Source organism: Grammomys surdaster, unplaced genomic scaffold (assembly GCF_004785775.1).
Source record: "Grammomys surdaster isolate TR1022 unplaced genomic scaffold, NIH_TR_1.0 364, whole genome shotgun sequence".
NCBI lineage: Eukaryota > Metazoa > Chordata > Mammalia > Rodentia > Muridae > Grammomys > Grammomys surdaster.
The window spans coordinates 1,622,996-1,637,804 of NW_021604783.1; the positions used below are offsets into that span (position 1 = coordinate 1,622,996).

The 14,809-nt window shown below is 43.0% G+C and overlaps 1 protein-coding gene across 2 annotated transcripts in view; it reads left to right on the plus strand.

Annotated features, from left to right (window-relative positions):
• Stx8 (syntaxin 8) overlaps positions 1-14,809 on the plus strand; it is a 229,746-nt gene that overhangs the window by 2,087 nt on the left and 212,850 nt on the right. The window contains exons 2-3 of one of the 2 annotated variants that reach the window (XM_028780195.1): positions 1,368-1,467; positions 5,216-5,310. In XM_028780195.1, the coding sequence (XP_028636028.1) occupies positions 1,368-1,467; positions 5,216-5,310 (195 nt within the window). The remainder of the gene's footprint in view (positions 1-1,367; positions 1,468-5,215; positions 5,311-14,809) is intronic. The other variant, XM_028780196.1, reaches the window with a different exon arrangement.

Below are 14,809 nucleotides of genomic sequence, written 5' to 3' on the forward strand. Positions count from 1 at the left end.
TTTTTCATGCACACCTCTACCGGCTTATACTGAATGATCCATATTGATGTATATGTGAGTCTAGGCTCAGAGGGTGACACTGCCTCTGAAGTGCTTGTGGAGCTCACAACACAAAGTTCTCTGCATAAGACCTGGAGGCACATCCCCAGCCCAAGCTAGACACTTTGGTGACTGCACCTAGTGCCTTGCACAAGCTGGATAAATGCTTCCTGGTTGACCTATGCCCTTAGTTACAACCTCCCCTCCTTTTGAAAAGTTTGAGACTGATCACTAAGTTTTACCCAAGCTTCTTCTAGCCGCCTGACGTTGAAGTTACGATTCTCTTGTCTCCGCCTCAAGTAGCTGAGGTTATAGGCTATTACTTCCAGTGCTAGAATATTAGAAAAATAAGCTAGGTTTTTTTTTTTTTTTAATGGGTAAAACTGGGACATCAGGGCAAACAGCAGTTTTCAATATTTTGCAAAGGGCATTCCTGGAAAATACATCATTCACTTGAGCACAAGCGTCCCTGATTCTTAGGAGCAGCCTGGTGTGAGAGATGAGACAGGAGTTGAAAACGCTGTGATAAGGAAAACCCTGGGTGCTATTGGGTGTTGACTTGAATCTTTTTCTTTTGGAGATTTATTAATTTATTTTATGTGTGTGAGTACACTGTCACTCTCTTCAGACATACCAGAATTACAGATGATGGTGAGCCACCATGTGCTTGCTAGGAACTGGATTTTAGGACCTCTAGAAGAACAGCCAGTGCTCTTCACCTCTGAGCCATCTCTCCAGCTCTGAATCTTTTTTTTTTTTTTAAAGATATTTATTTTTATTTTAAGGGTGTGGGTGCCCGCATGCATGTCTGTGCATCATGTGTTTGCCTGGTAACTTACAGAGGCTAGAAGAGGGTATGAGACAATTCTGAACTGCCATGTGGGATCTGAGAATTGAACCCAGGTCCTCAGGAAGAGTAACAGTGCTCTTAACCACTGAACCAGCCCCGCAATTAGCTCCTCTTTTGAATCTTTCCAAGCCCAACACTGTTGAGTGGCAAGTGGAAACCAGTCAGTGTTCTGAGAGAACTGTGGCAGGCTTAGGAGTCTGCCAGGCTCCCTTGTCAGCTAGAGCGTTTTTTGCTGCAGATACAGTTTCTGCTGTCCCTGCAGCGTGCTTTTCCACATCACTTCTCATCATGCCCTCTGTGTCTCCTGCCCTGAAACAGCATCTCCTTGTCACTGCATTCCCTTGGATCAGGCTGGCCTCGAACTCACAAAGATCCTCCTGCTTCTGCCTTTGCAATGCTAGGATTAAAGGCAGCAACACCACACCCAGGTCAGCACTTTCTTTTAAGGGACTTTAACATGACTTTGACTTTGATGCAGGTTTTCCACGTATGATTCTACGTGTCAGATTGCCCAGGAAATCGCAGAGAAGATTCAAGAACGAAATCAGTGTGAAAGAAGAGGTGAGAAGACACCTAAGGTAATAATGGAAGAGTCAGCATGCTGCTAAGCTCTGATGTCTGAAAGCATTGCTGGATCTGGGGCGTGCTGTGGGGGTGGGGGTGGGGGCGGTGTGTGTGTGTGTGTGTGTGTGTGTGTGTGTATGTGTAAATCTTTGAAATCTTTGAAATGTGTTCTCATATATTGTGTCGAATTTTACATTTTCGCCATTCAGTAAATTATGACCACTCCCTCCAAGATATAAAATCCTCTGTGTTTCATTCTCTGACTTTATACAGCGGCAGTTGTTCATACTTTTGCTAGCCCCTGGCATCACTCTCCATAGGGTTCACACTGTTGGTAGCTGCTGGCACCATACCCTTGGGTTTGTGTGCGTTTGTGTGCATGTGTGCATGTGCGCTTATGGAGGCCCGAGGTTGTTGACATTGGTTGTTTTCTCTTTGTCACTTTCCTCCTTGTGTTTTTGAGGCTGGGTCTGCCATTGAAGCCCGAGCTTACCAACTTAGTCAGACTGGCCAGTTAGCTCCAGGGATCTTCTGCTGTTCTGTTGTGCACCCCCACCCCCTCCGGTGCTGGGGTTAGAAACGCAGGCTGCCCTGCCCGACTTTTAGGCTCCTGCGTGGCCTGCTGGGGATGAAACACAGATTCTCATACTTGTCCAGCAAGCACTTTCCCAAGCTCTCTCCCAGCCCCTTGTGTTTTGTTTATAACTCCTGATCCAATTGTCTGGGCTACACAGGGAGCTCTTATCTCAACAACAAGAGATGAAGCAACCAACTAAAGAAAGAAATGCAGTACTCGATCTCGTGCACATATGATACGCACTCCCCTTTATTTTGCATAGATATCATTTGTCTTATTTTCATTCTCATTTTCCCCTTCAGGGTCATTTTATTTGTTTGTTTGTTTTTGTTTATTTTTGAGTCAGGGTCTCGCTGTGTAACCCAGAGTGGCTTGGAATTGCAGTGTAGTCCAGCCTAGTCTTACACCGTGACCTCTTCTCCTAGCTCTAAGGTTACAGGTGTTTGTCATTTCAAGGTAATTTTATGAAATGTCACTAAAACAAATTTTTCACTGTATCTTAATTATCAATAACAAGATTCAATATAGATTTTCTATAGACAGGTAGTGGATTTGTGGATTAAGTTGGGTTTTAAGTTTTTAAACAGTGTTTAGTGCTTCCTTTTGATCCACTCTGACAGCAGCATTTACTGTATAGTTACTGTGTGCCGGGTGCCAATTTATGTATATTTTTTTATATTTTGTTGATTTTTTAATTAATTTTGAGACAGGATCTCATACACCCAGGCTGTCCCTCTGTACTTTAGGCTGGCCTTGGGCTCCTCCTGCCTCCACCTTCCAAGTGCTGGCATTGGTAGGTCTGAGCCACCATACCTGGCTTGGTCACTGTACGGAACTGATTCTTTGTGTGTGTATGCATGTGTGTGTCTCCATGTGAAGGCCAGCGGTTAAAGATGGGCGCTTTCTTGATTGCTGGTTTTGTTGTTGTTGTTATTGTTTGTTTGTGGGGTTTTTCGTTTGTTTGTCTGTTTTGTTTTGAGACAGCATCTCTCATTGAACTTGAAATTTACCAATTTGGGTAGATTAGATAGCGGGTGAGCCCTAGAGATGCTCCTGTCCTCACTTCCCGTGTGCTGGGACTGTCAGCATTCCTGGCCTTTTTACATGGGTGCTTGGGATTCGAACTCAGGTCTTCATGCTTTCATGGCAGGCACTCTCCCGACAGAGCCATTTCCCCAGCCCTGAACTGATTCTCTTTAACTTTCTCAAGTGGATTATTCTCCATCTGCAAGTAATACTCTAATTTCCCTTGAGCCCTTCATATTTCCTGAGTCTTGTTCCTTTAGTAAGAACTTCTGGATCACAGTTAAATGATACCATTCAGACAGTAGTGTCTATTCTTAGGGTTTTTGTTTTGTTTTATTTTTATTTCCCCACACTGTATTAATCATATGTTTATTCTATTTTTAATCTTTGACACTGAGAGCTTTCTTTTTAGGTTTTCTACTGCTAAGCCATTCTTACCTTGCAAGATTAAACTGTACTTCATGGTAGCATCTCCTCCTTTTTAATGTAGTTCTGAGTTTGCCAATAGTTCACTAGCGTTTTGTCATCCCTGAGTGGGATTGGGATTCAGGGATTTTTGTTTGTTTGTTTTGTTTTGTTTTTCAGTTATTTAAGTCAGTGCTTTTGTCTAGGGTTGTGTTAGCTAAAGTGTGAATTGGGTTTGGTTCTTTTTTGTATATTCTGAAGTTTTCTGCTTTCTTATATTATAACCAAGGAAGTCTTCTCTTGATTATCAAAGATTATTTTCTTATAAAATTGTAGGAAAGCCTACTAAGAAATGATCCCCTTTGGCATCACAGTGCAGTTAGTTTCTGAGGTATTCTCTTTTTGGGTGACATTTCATTTTATAACTTGATTTAAAATTTGTAAAATTACATTTGTTTGAGTGTGCACATGCATGTGCATCCGTGCATGTGTGAGAGTGTGTGTCTGTTGATAGAGTTTGGGGTGTGCGTGTGTGTCTGTCTTTGTTGCCCAGGCTGGCCCTGAGTTCAGGATTCAAGTGGTCCACTGCAGAAGCCTCACAAGTAGGGTACAGTGTAAACTACTGCTCCCAGCTGGTTAGAGTTTTTACTTCTTGTTCTATTCTCTACTCTTTAAATACATAGAGATACATGGAGAACTTCTTCCCCTCAGCTCCACATCAGCATGCTAGGCAGCTCTTTTGGTTTCCAGGAATATTAGAACAAAACTAGGCTTTTCCATCCTGCTGATATCTTGGACAGTTGCTTGACACTTGTTATCTTGCTCATCAGAGGATGTGTGTATCTGTGTGTGTGTATGTGTGTGTGTCCTGCTTCTCCCCAAGCTATATAGCTGATACTTTGTAGTTGTTTTGTTGAGCAAGGGTCTCACTGTGTAGCCTTGGCTGGCCTGGACCATGCTGACCTTAAACTCCTAGAAATCCTTTCGCCTCCTCAGAGCTGGGATTATAGGCACACCCCAACATGCCCCGAGTAACTGCTACTTTTAGCAAGCAGCAGTGCGAACAGTGGCATTCTGCCTTTTTAATTATTCCTCTCATTTTATCCATGGTCCAATATGTTTTCATTTAAATGGGTCCTTTTGTTCTTCATAGTTTCAAATGTCAGAGTGGGGCTGTCCCCACCCCTTCTTCATCTTCAGAGTCACAAACAGACATGTCCTCTGGGTTTTTAGGATGATTGGAGAAAATTCTCACAGTTGTAGAAGAAGAGCCATGCATGGTTAACATTCCTTTCATGAAAAAAGAACATGTACTCTCCAGTGTTCACATGGGCTATAAATACACCAGAGTGTTCAGAGACCAGTCAAGACGGTAATGAGACTTGACACCTTGTCATCTGAAGCATGGTTGAGGGAACTGTGGGTTTTTGCCATTGAATAAGGACTGGGGGAAACACAATTTCTTGCATGGCTCCAGGTTGGATAAAATACAGCGTGTAGAAGACCTCCAGCTGAGTACGAATGCAAGCTGACAGTTTCCACTCAATATCTGTGTTCCCACGTGTACCAGGTTGCCATGGGCAGGTGCACTATGGGTATAAGCTCCAGGTGGGTGGCTAGACCAGGATGCCATTGAGACCTTTGCAACCCTGAGAGTGCCCTTGGGAGATTAAGCCTCTTTCCCAGGCCTTTACAACTTAGTAGCTGCTCCACGTCAGGCCCAGTGAACTCAGGCTGTGTCCTTCTCTTTGCAGCTTACCTTGACAATCAGAACGTTGTTGAAGAATCTGAAGGTAAAGATTGACCTTTTGAAGGACTTACTGCTAAGAGCTGTGTCGACACGCCAGATGTATCCATGTAAACATTTCCACCTTTTCTGGAGTGGGAGGAAAAACAATCTTAAGACAGGAAGGAATCTGGGCCATCCAGATTTTTCCACAGCTCAAGGAGGACTTGGGTTCCACACTGGTGCTATGATCTTACATTCAGTCTTAAGTGTCTGCTCACTGTTACAGTGACTATGCTAGCAAGGGAAGATCTAACTAAGGAATGAATTCGTTTGGGTGTAACCTTGTCAGGCAGGAAGGTAATGCTTTCTGTCAGTGCTCTGGAGAGCTGCACACTGCTCTCTGTCACTGTCTTGAGGATGGCTAGATGCTTCTCCAACCAGAGGACTTCCATGACACTTCTGAGCAGTGGTTCCCCGCTGGACTTTGCAGAACATTTTTTCCCCTTTTCTCAGTAGACCAAGCTGGAATCAGATTCACTTTGTAGCCAAACTTCTGCCCTCACATCCTGAGAACTCAGATAAAGACATACTTCAGTATACCCAGTTTTGTGTGGTGCTGGGTATGGAATCAGAACTCTGTGCATGCTAGCCAAATGCTCCCCAACCTGAGCAACCTCTTAGCCCTTGGGATGTCTTGTAATCTTCTGCTTCCTGCCCAATAACATCCTTTTTGCTTTTTAAAATTTCAGCTGTAGGCTGGTGAGGTATGACTTGGCTGTTTCATTCTTTCAGGGACACAGGTAAATGTCCCTAGTTGGGTACCTTTGGGGGTAAAGAGTGTGTTGGGACTTGATTAAGGCAAGCTGGGTCATCTGAACCTCTTGAGAGTTATCAAGTACTCAAACTTTTTTTTAGGCGAGATAGAGCATTAAAGGCCAGCCTGGGCTACATAGTAAGTTTGAGGCTAGCCTAGGCTATATAATGAGGCACCCTACCCCACCCTGTCTCAAAACAAACACTTTTAAAAGAAATTCACTATGTAACCTGCTACCTAAACTAATTCTTCAAACCCAGAATATTGAAATTTATATTGAAGTGAAAACTGACCCCACACTTGTATTTCTTTAAATTGTCTGTAATTCAGGCCAAAGATCTGACTTGGTAGCAGAGGAAAACATATATCCTGGCTTTAAATGTGGGGAAATGTAGGAATACAGCTTTTTTGGCAAAACCATTGAAGGTGTTTCAAAAAGACATTTTCTCCTAAAGGAACTCTTTTATGTTAGCAGGCAGGATGACTGGCATGACTTAGTTGCATGGTTTTCCATATGTTTAATTATTAATCTGCTGAGGTTTCAAATAAAAGTCTAATTTTAGTAAACAATGGGGGCCTTCTTTCAAACACAGTTGAAATATTCTGGTGTGTAATTTTACCCTCTGTCTGGTATCATTTGGTACTGCCCTGTTAGTCTGTTACATAAAGGGCTTTTCTTTACCCCAATCAACAGGTCTTAATCCATAGACCTTGAGTGTTTTCCGATGGGTGGGGCTGGCTCCTCTTCTTTCAGAAGACAGCGCTAGGAAGTTTGCACATTGCTTAAGGCACAGGACACATTTTAGTGTAGCCAATAGCACATCTGTCAGAAAGGTAGCTAAATACTGTCCCGTGGCTGTTAGTGCCTGTCTGCGAACTTTTCGTAAGATAGTAATTGTAGTGCACTTTATTTGTATATATATGCTAACCCTGTAGAGCAAGAGACAGACATAATTCAAGAACTCTATTTCCTGTTCATAGACCCTGTTAGACAGAAAAGAGAGAGTACTAAGTGTGTAATAACTGGTTTCAATTTTATAAACACTTTTAGTTTGACCATCTGTTTGGTTTTTTTTGTTTTTGTTTTTTGTTTTGTTTTTTCTAGACAGGGTTTCTCTGTGTAGTCCTGGCTGTCCTGGAACTCACTCTGTAGACCAGGCTGGTCTTGAACTCAGAAATCCAATTGCCTCTGCCTCCCAAGTGCTGGGATTAAAGGCGTGCGCCACCACTGCCCGGCTGACCATCTGTTATAATGGGCTTTTGGTTTTGTTCTCAGAGTTGCTTCCCAGACTACTGTGTTAGGCGCTATGCAACAAATACTCTGGTTTCCTTATTTAGAACACTGGGTTCTCAACCTGTGGGTCCAAAGGGTTGCATATCAGACATCTTGCATATTACACATTTACATTATGATTCATAACAGTAGCAGAATTACAGTTATGAAGAATCAATGAAATCATTTTATGGTTGGGGGTCACCACCACATGAGGAACTATATTAAAAGGTCACAGCATTAGGAAGGTTGAAAATCACTGATTTAAAACATTAGATAAACTTTAAGGAATATGGATGATTTTGTGTTTCTGGGGCGGGGGGGACCTCAACTGGATTATAAAAGCTTTTTAAAATAATCTTTTTTCCTTCAAATAGTTGAGTTTTGCTGGTAGAGGTGACATTTAGATAACTCACCACACGGGGGCGCTCCTAAACCTGTTTTCAGGGAAGCCTTTTTTTTCTAGACTAGAAAAGGAGGTACATAGGTGGTGAATTCAATAATATTAACAACTTCTTTTGTTAGCTTGTGTGATGCTAGGTTGAACCTAGAGTCCCAGACATGCTAAGCATGTGTTCTACGACTCCAGCCCCAGGTAGCATCTTCCAGTCTTCCGTTTCTCCAACATCCTTCCTCTTAAAACGTTTTTAATAATTCAGGTTTTCCTCCAGATTTAAGCCACTTCAGATGGAAGCTCATCAGTGCTAATTACTTCATATGCTTGGTCTTGGTGATTTCTTTTCTTCTTTATATATATAAAAAAAAAAGGTGACTTGACCAGATCAACCTTGGCATCTCATGTCACAGAAATAGGTGGAGAGATCCCAACATCACAGCAGGGAGTTTCCTAGAGAGAGGAATCCTGGATATGCCAGTAACTTTCCCAGGACCCTACAGCTAGGGATACAAGAGTCAAATTAAAACAGATGACTGTCTGGCTCCAGGTTTAAAGGTCAATTATCCTTTAGTAGATGGAATATAGTCACCAGTCACCTGGCATGCCTTGGCTTCCAGTTCTCTGTTAACCGCATGTTGCTGTCACACAGATCCTCAAGGACCTCCTTAGTCACTGAAGGGTCAAGCAGTGGTCACTGTGGCCTGTTAGTTAGATCCTATGTCATGATCTTTAGTTTTAAAGAATGGCCATAAATCACCAATAGAATGGCTCTTTAAAAATCATTTTAATTTTATTTGTATATTGTGTTTGTGTGTATGTGTCTTTGGGTGCACAGTACCCGAGAAAGCCAGAAAGGTGTCTTGGATCCTTTAGAGCTGGAGTTACGGGCAGTTGTGAGCTCTCCAGTGTGGGTGAGCAGCCAGTGCGCATAACTATTAAGCTGTCTCCAGCCCAGATGGGCAACTTTTGATTACTGTTCTAGGGAGCAATTAATGTTGAGTGACTTTGATTGTTTTTGAGGCAGGGTCTGTCCGTGTAATATTTCCTGGCCTGGAGCTTGCTATGTAGAACAGGCTCTCCTGGGACTCAGAGGTCTGCCTGCCTGAGTGTTGAGATGAAGGTGTCCACCACCACACTGGGCACTGGGTGACTTTAAAATGTCAATCTTTGAACAGCACATTTCCTTACTGTGCTGCACAATTAAGAACTGATGGACTTTCCTGAACATGTTTGTATCTCCCTGTCTTCATGAGGTTGTCCAAAAACCACTGGGAGGTACCAGGGAGAGAAATTTGTTTCTAGACAGCAAGATTCATGAGTATGGACATGAGATGTCACATTCTTTCCTGAAAAGTGGTTTTGTTGTTGTTGTTTGTTTGTTTGTTTGTTTTTCCAAAAAGAAAACAGTCTGCTTTGACTCCATTAGCTTGTAATTAATTAATAAGACAGAGTCCTGCAGTCAGAGTGCTCAAATCTGCTGGATACATTTCTAAAATAGTTCATTAATGTTTTAGATACCCGGTCTCATCCTGTATCCCAGGCTAGCCTGAAACTATAGGCAATCCTGCTACTTCTCGGTTTCTTAAGTTCCAGGATTATGGATGTGAGCCTCCATGCACAGAAATGTTCACTTCTATTTCTAGCTTTTCTGTGATAGTAATTTTAGTTGCCTCACTGGCTTGCAGGATTACATTGTGCTGTGGGAGGCTTCGTGTGGAATTTCACGTAGAACTAAAAATATTCTCAGCTCGCTTTCCATGGGCCTCCTCTTTTGTTAGTTTTTCAAAACCAGCACCTTTACCTTTTGTGAGTGTAAGCTGGTCCTGTGGAGGGCTTCCTGACTTGGGTCCTAAGAACTGAACTCAGCAAGTGCTCTTGACTGCTGAGCCATCTCTCCAGCCCCAGCCTTTACCTTTTTTTTTTTTTTTTTTTTTTAAAGAACGCCAAAGCAGGGGCTGGAGAAATGGCTCAGTGGTTAAGAGCACTGACTGCACTTCCAGAGGTCCTGAGTTCAAATCCCAGCAACCATATGGATGGTGGCTCACATCCATCTGTAATGAGATCTGATGCCCTCTTCTGGTGTGTCTGAAGACAGCTACAGTGTATTCATATATAATAAATAAATAAATCTTTAAAAAAAAACCGCCAAAACAGTCTCTTTACAAAAGTATTAAGTATCAAAAGGTGTTTTGGTGCCTTCGGAGAGAGCCTGTATATACATATATATATATTTTTTTTTAATAAATCTCTTAATGGTCCTCAGCTCTGTGTTTTAGGAACAGTGATGGGTGGGGAGATGTGAGAGCCACTGTGTTGTAAGTGGAATGGCCGCAGCAGTGAGGAGATGTAGAAATTCTAGAAGCATCATCACTGGGGCGGCAGGAGAGATGCAGTTCTCCAACACTGACTCTTTTTGACAGAGTTTTCAGTGGTGTCTGGAAATGTGGGAAAAAATAAGATGCAGTGCTTGTATTTGGAGAAGCTTTATCATTTATAGTCTGTCACTAGATCTCTTTATAGGTCTTAGTATTAAAATCTTGTTAGTTTTTTCCACAGTAGTAGGTAGTTTTGCTTGCTGTTGATTTTTGTCTTTGACCCTCCAGTCCATACACAGCCACATGTATGATTGGCAGCTGCTTACCCATGTCCCTGGCATGGAAGTCTGGCACCGTGGTGCTGTGGGATCAACACTGACTTGGGGACCACCCAGGGCTGAGGGTAAAGGGTAACTCTATCATTTAAGGCTAGAGAGTTCTGCTTCCCCTGACTTGAGTTGCATTATCTATGAGGTGGAACTAATCCTGTTTTGGAAAGTTGAAAACGCATTTCTCAAGTGCCTCATGGGTTTGGATCGGCCCTTTCTATCACTGAGATAGTCACCAGGTGTGGAAGGGACTCAGCAAGTAAGGGCACATGGCACCAACCCTGATGGCCTGAGCTTGACCCCGGGACACTATGGTGGAAGAGGAGAACTGGCTCCCACAAGTAGTCCTCTGTCTTCCACAGTAGTTGTACACACACACACACACACACACACACACACACACACACACACAAATAATGAAGTGTAAAAATAAGGTACTCATTAGTAGTAATCAGGCCAGTCTAGCCTCCTCATGCCTCACTGAATATGATAATTTAAAAAATCAAGGTGAGAGGCTCCAGAGATGCTCAGTGGTTAACAGCACTTGTTGCTCTTACAGAGGACCTGGGTTAGTTCTCAGCACCTACCTGGTGGATCCGGTCCCAGGGGAACCAGTGCCTTCTTCTGACCTCCAAGGACACCAGGCATGAATGTGGTACACACCACACATGCAGGCACAATGGTTCATAAACATAAAATAAATCTAAAAAAGAATTTTTTTTTTTTTAAAAAGTGAGCCATGAAAATCTCTTGGTGTTTCAGTTCTTAATCTGTCTTATCAGACTTCTCTGTTAAGGCATAGAGGGTGATCCAAGGCTTTCTCCTCCAGTGGTGCTCAGCTGACAAGATAAAGATTACAGTCTTATTTTTTTTAATTACATTTTTACTTTGTGCGTGTATGTACAGAGGTCTCTCCTCCTACTCTGAGGGTCACAGTGATTGAAATTATATCCCCATGCTCTGCGGCAGCCATCTTTAACAACTGAGCCATCTCGCCAACCCCAAGACCAAATACCAGTGGCTGCCAAAAATAATGAGTCCTATAAAAACACTTTCTAACAGCTTTGTTTGCATTTGGTGAGTTTCCCGAAGGATTACCAGGAGGTGCAATGCTCTGTCAGGTCCAGCAGAGAGGCTGGACGTAGGCACATGGGTGGTAGAAGTCAGTCATACGGGAGCAGACTTCACATTTTCATCACTTTGCCAGGTTACAAGAAAATATTTGCCAGTGACAAAGCGCCAGTCAGTGATGACTTCCTCCTGTTGGTCTGTTCTCTGAATTTGCTTGTTATTTACCAAGTTAGCGGGAGAGGAGGCTCCTGGCACCAGCCCCCACTGGGTCCTCTGTTCTTCTTACCTTCCTTAGCCTTAGGCCCAGCTTGTCTGCACCTCCTCCCTGTCTCCAGCTATCGTGCACATGTCCACATCCTGGCAGTGTAGATCATACGTGTCCACTTCCCGGCAGTGTCGGTCATACATGTCCACTTCCCAGCAGTGTAGATCGTACATGTCCATATCCCAGCAGTGTCGATCATACATGTCCACATCCCGGCAGTGTCGATCATACATGTCCACTTCCCGGCAGTGTCGATCATACATGTCCACTTCCCAGCAGTGTAGATCGTACATGTCCACATCCCGGCAGTGTCGATCATACATGTCCACTTCCCGGCAGTGTAGATCATACATGTCTACTTCCCCGTAGTGTAGATCATACATGGCACAGTTATGCAGCTCCCTGTCACTTCCCCTTCATCTGTCTCCTTGGGGGTCTGTTGTCTCAGTGTGTTAATATAATATAAATGAAATATAAACCGAAGAGGCAGTGTGGCTAATTGTGTAGTTTTCCAAGCTTTAGCGGGAGCCTCCAGGGATACTGAGTTGACATGCTAGGCTGTGTTCCTTAACAAAAATACATGGGACCAGGAATATTTCAGATCTAGAATGAGACATCTCCAATGGGAACTCAAGTGTAAACATAAAATGTGTGTTTACACATAGCCTAGAGACTACTTCTGTAGACTATTTAAAATAATTTTATGCACAAATCAAGGTTTCATGTTATGAGATTTTCCACCTATGGCATCATCATGGAGTGCTCAAAAGCTAACACATTTCTGAGCACTTGAGATTTTGGATGTGGGGATTAGACATGCTTCTGCTGTACTGGTATTGTTTTAAACAGGATTGAAACAGTGAGCAGTGCTGGCTGCCCTGGGGTGAAGAAAGCCCTGGGTGTTTAGTGTCCAGCAAGCACACAGGAGGAAGCCTTGGCATAGAGTAGAAAGAGCCGGGCTTTAGCCTACACGGCTTATTCATGTTGGTTCTCCATTTCTGGCCAGAGAAACAATGACAAATGGACTATGGGATGCATCGGTCCCTCTAGCCTCAGGTGTCTTCAGTTCTGATCTGCAGATCTTGCTGCCTCTCACATTGGTCCCAAGTGTTGGCTCATTCCGAGCATTGCTTTAAACCTGTAACTTGCATTTGTTATATTTGCTACATTTCAGAACATACCTTTTAAGATTTTGTAGCATAAAAATATTTTCTACTATTACATTTCTTGATTTTTTTTCTTTTTTACCAAGAACTCCACTCCTTTTTCTCCCTCAATGACATCCTGTCCCATCTCATTCTTCATCACAAACAACGTGAATGGTTGGGGTTTCTTGTCCCAGACTTTCCTAGGTAGGAAATACATATGTATGTACATATGTACTTATGTACATACATACATACATACATACATACATACATACATACATACAAGGAAATAAATATGAAAATCTTCAGGCAGTAAAGGGACAGTTTTGTAATGTGTTCCCAGATCTTTTGTTTCTTTTTAGCACATACACCATTGCACATGCACACAGTAATAACTAAACATTATTACTTCTTACATCTTGAGTTACCAGTTCTCTTCCTTTAGAGGCACGTTTTTTCAGGCTTCTGAATCTACACAGACACACACACACACACACACACGCTCACTCACACACACTCCTCTGCCTGATCTTGATGAGAACGTTAGCTGTCCACTGGTTAGCTTGTTGCTGTTGCTGTGTTTCTCCTCCCTCTGTTTTGCTTGAGCACTGTGCCTTTTAGAGCTTATTTCATGTTAAACAATTCCAGCGTGCCCTTGTGTATACCCAGAGTTGTCGGTCACCACCATCACCACTCCACAACCAGCTTCCTTTTCTTTTCTGTTTTTTTCTAATAGTTTTCACTGTTGTTCTCCCCACACCCCCATTCCCTTCTCCCTCTCGTTCTGGCCCTTCTCGTTCCAGTCCCGCTTGCACTGGCCTGCTTGCTCTAGCCCATAGGTTTTTTTATTTATTTGTTATATGTAAGTACACTGTGTCACTCTCTTCAGACACCTCATAAAAGGGCATCAGATCTCATTACAGATGGCTGTGAGCCACTATGTGGTTGCTGGGATTTGAACTCAGGACCTCCGGAAGAGCAGTCAGTGCTCTTAACCACTGAGCCATCTCAGCAGACCACTGGCTTCCTTTTCAACCTGAAATCGCTGCATTGCATCGGTGCCTTAGTTCCTTATTGGTTGATATTCAGGATGCTTCCAGAATTTGCTGAAATAATTTTGCAGTGAACTTCTGTGCTCTCAAGTCATTGCATTTGCATATGTGAGTGGATCTGTTGGGAATGTTGACGTTTTGGTAGGTTCGTAGAAGATGGGAGTTAGTTAAGCCCATTTACATTTTTCTCAGGAAGGCAGGCACATGCCCTTGTTCCTGAGACCTTTCCAGACTTCTTGTTAGTTTTCTAACCTGATAGGGAAAGGAGGAGTCTTGGATTTGTGCTTCTTTTACTCACAGGCACCTGTTTCCTGCTAGAGGTGTTAGTGTCCTCTTGCTTTGCTGTGGTATGGCCTTTGCCTACTTTTTGTCTTAGAAATTTTATTTTGCAGAGACTTCAAGAACTTTTATATAATTGGACTGGGGAGATGGCTCAGAGGACAAAGTGCTCGCTTTGTAAACCTGGGGACTTGAGTTCAGAATCCCAGCCCTCACAAAAGCCTGGCACAGTCTAGTCAGTCAGTGGTCTCTGGATTCCATGTGAGGCCCTGTGGAAATTCAAAAATGAAGTGGAAAACAATAGAGGAAGACGCTCTGGTGTCCCCGTGTGTGTGAACTGTTCATACAGGTGAATAACACGCATGCACGCACGCACACACCATGTTTTAGGTAGTCACATCACTATCTGCAGATTTTCATCCCTTCCTGGAAAGATTTTTCTCATTCAAGATTATTAAAACATTCTTCTATGTACTCTCCTAATAATGCTTATACAATTTTTTGTTTAGAACCATTTGAATTTGTGCATAATTTTAACACTGGAGTTTTGTTCAGCGGATGTCCAGTGTATGTTTGCCTGGGTGACTGGATGATAAGATCTCTACAAAATGACAGGTCGGCAGGGGAGATGAGCAGAGCATGTAGGGAAGGCTAGCTGATATCCGGACAGGTCGGC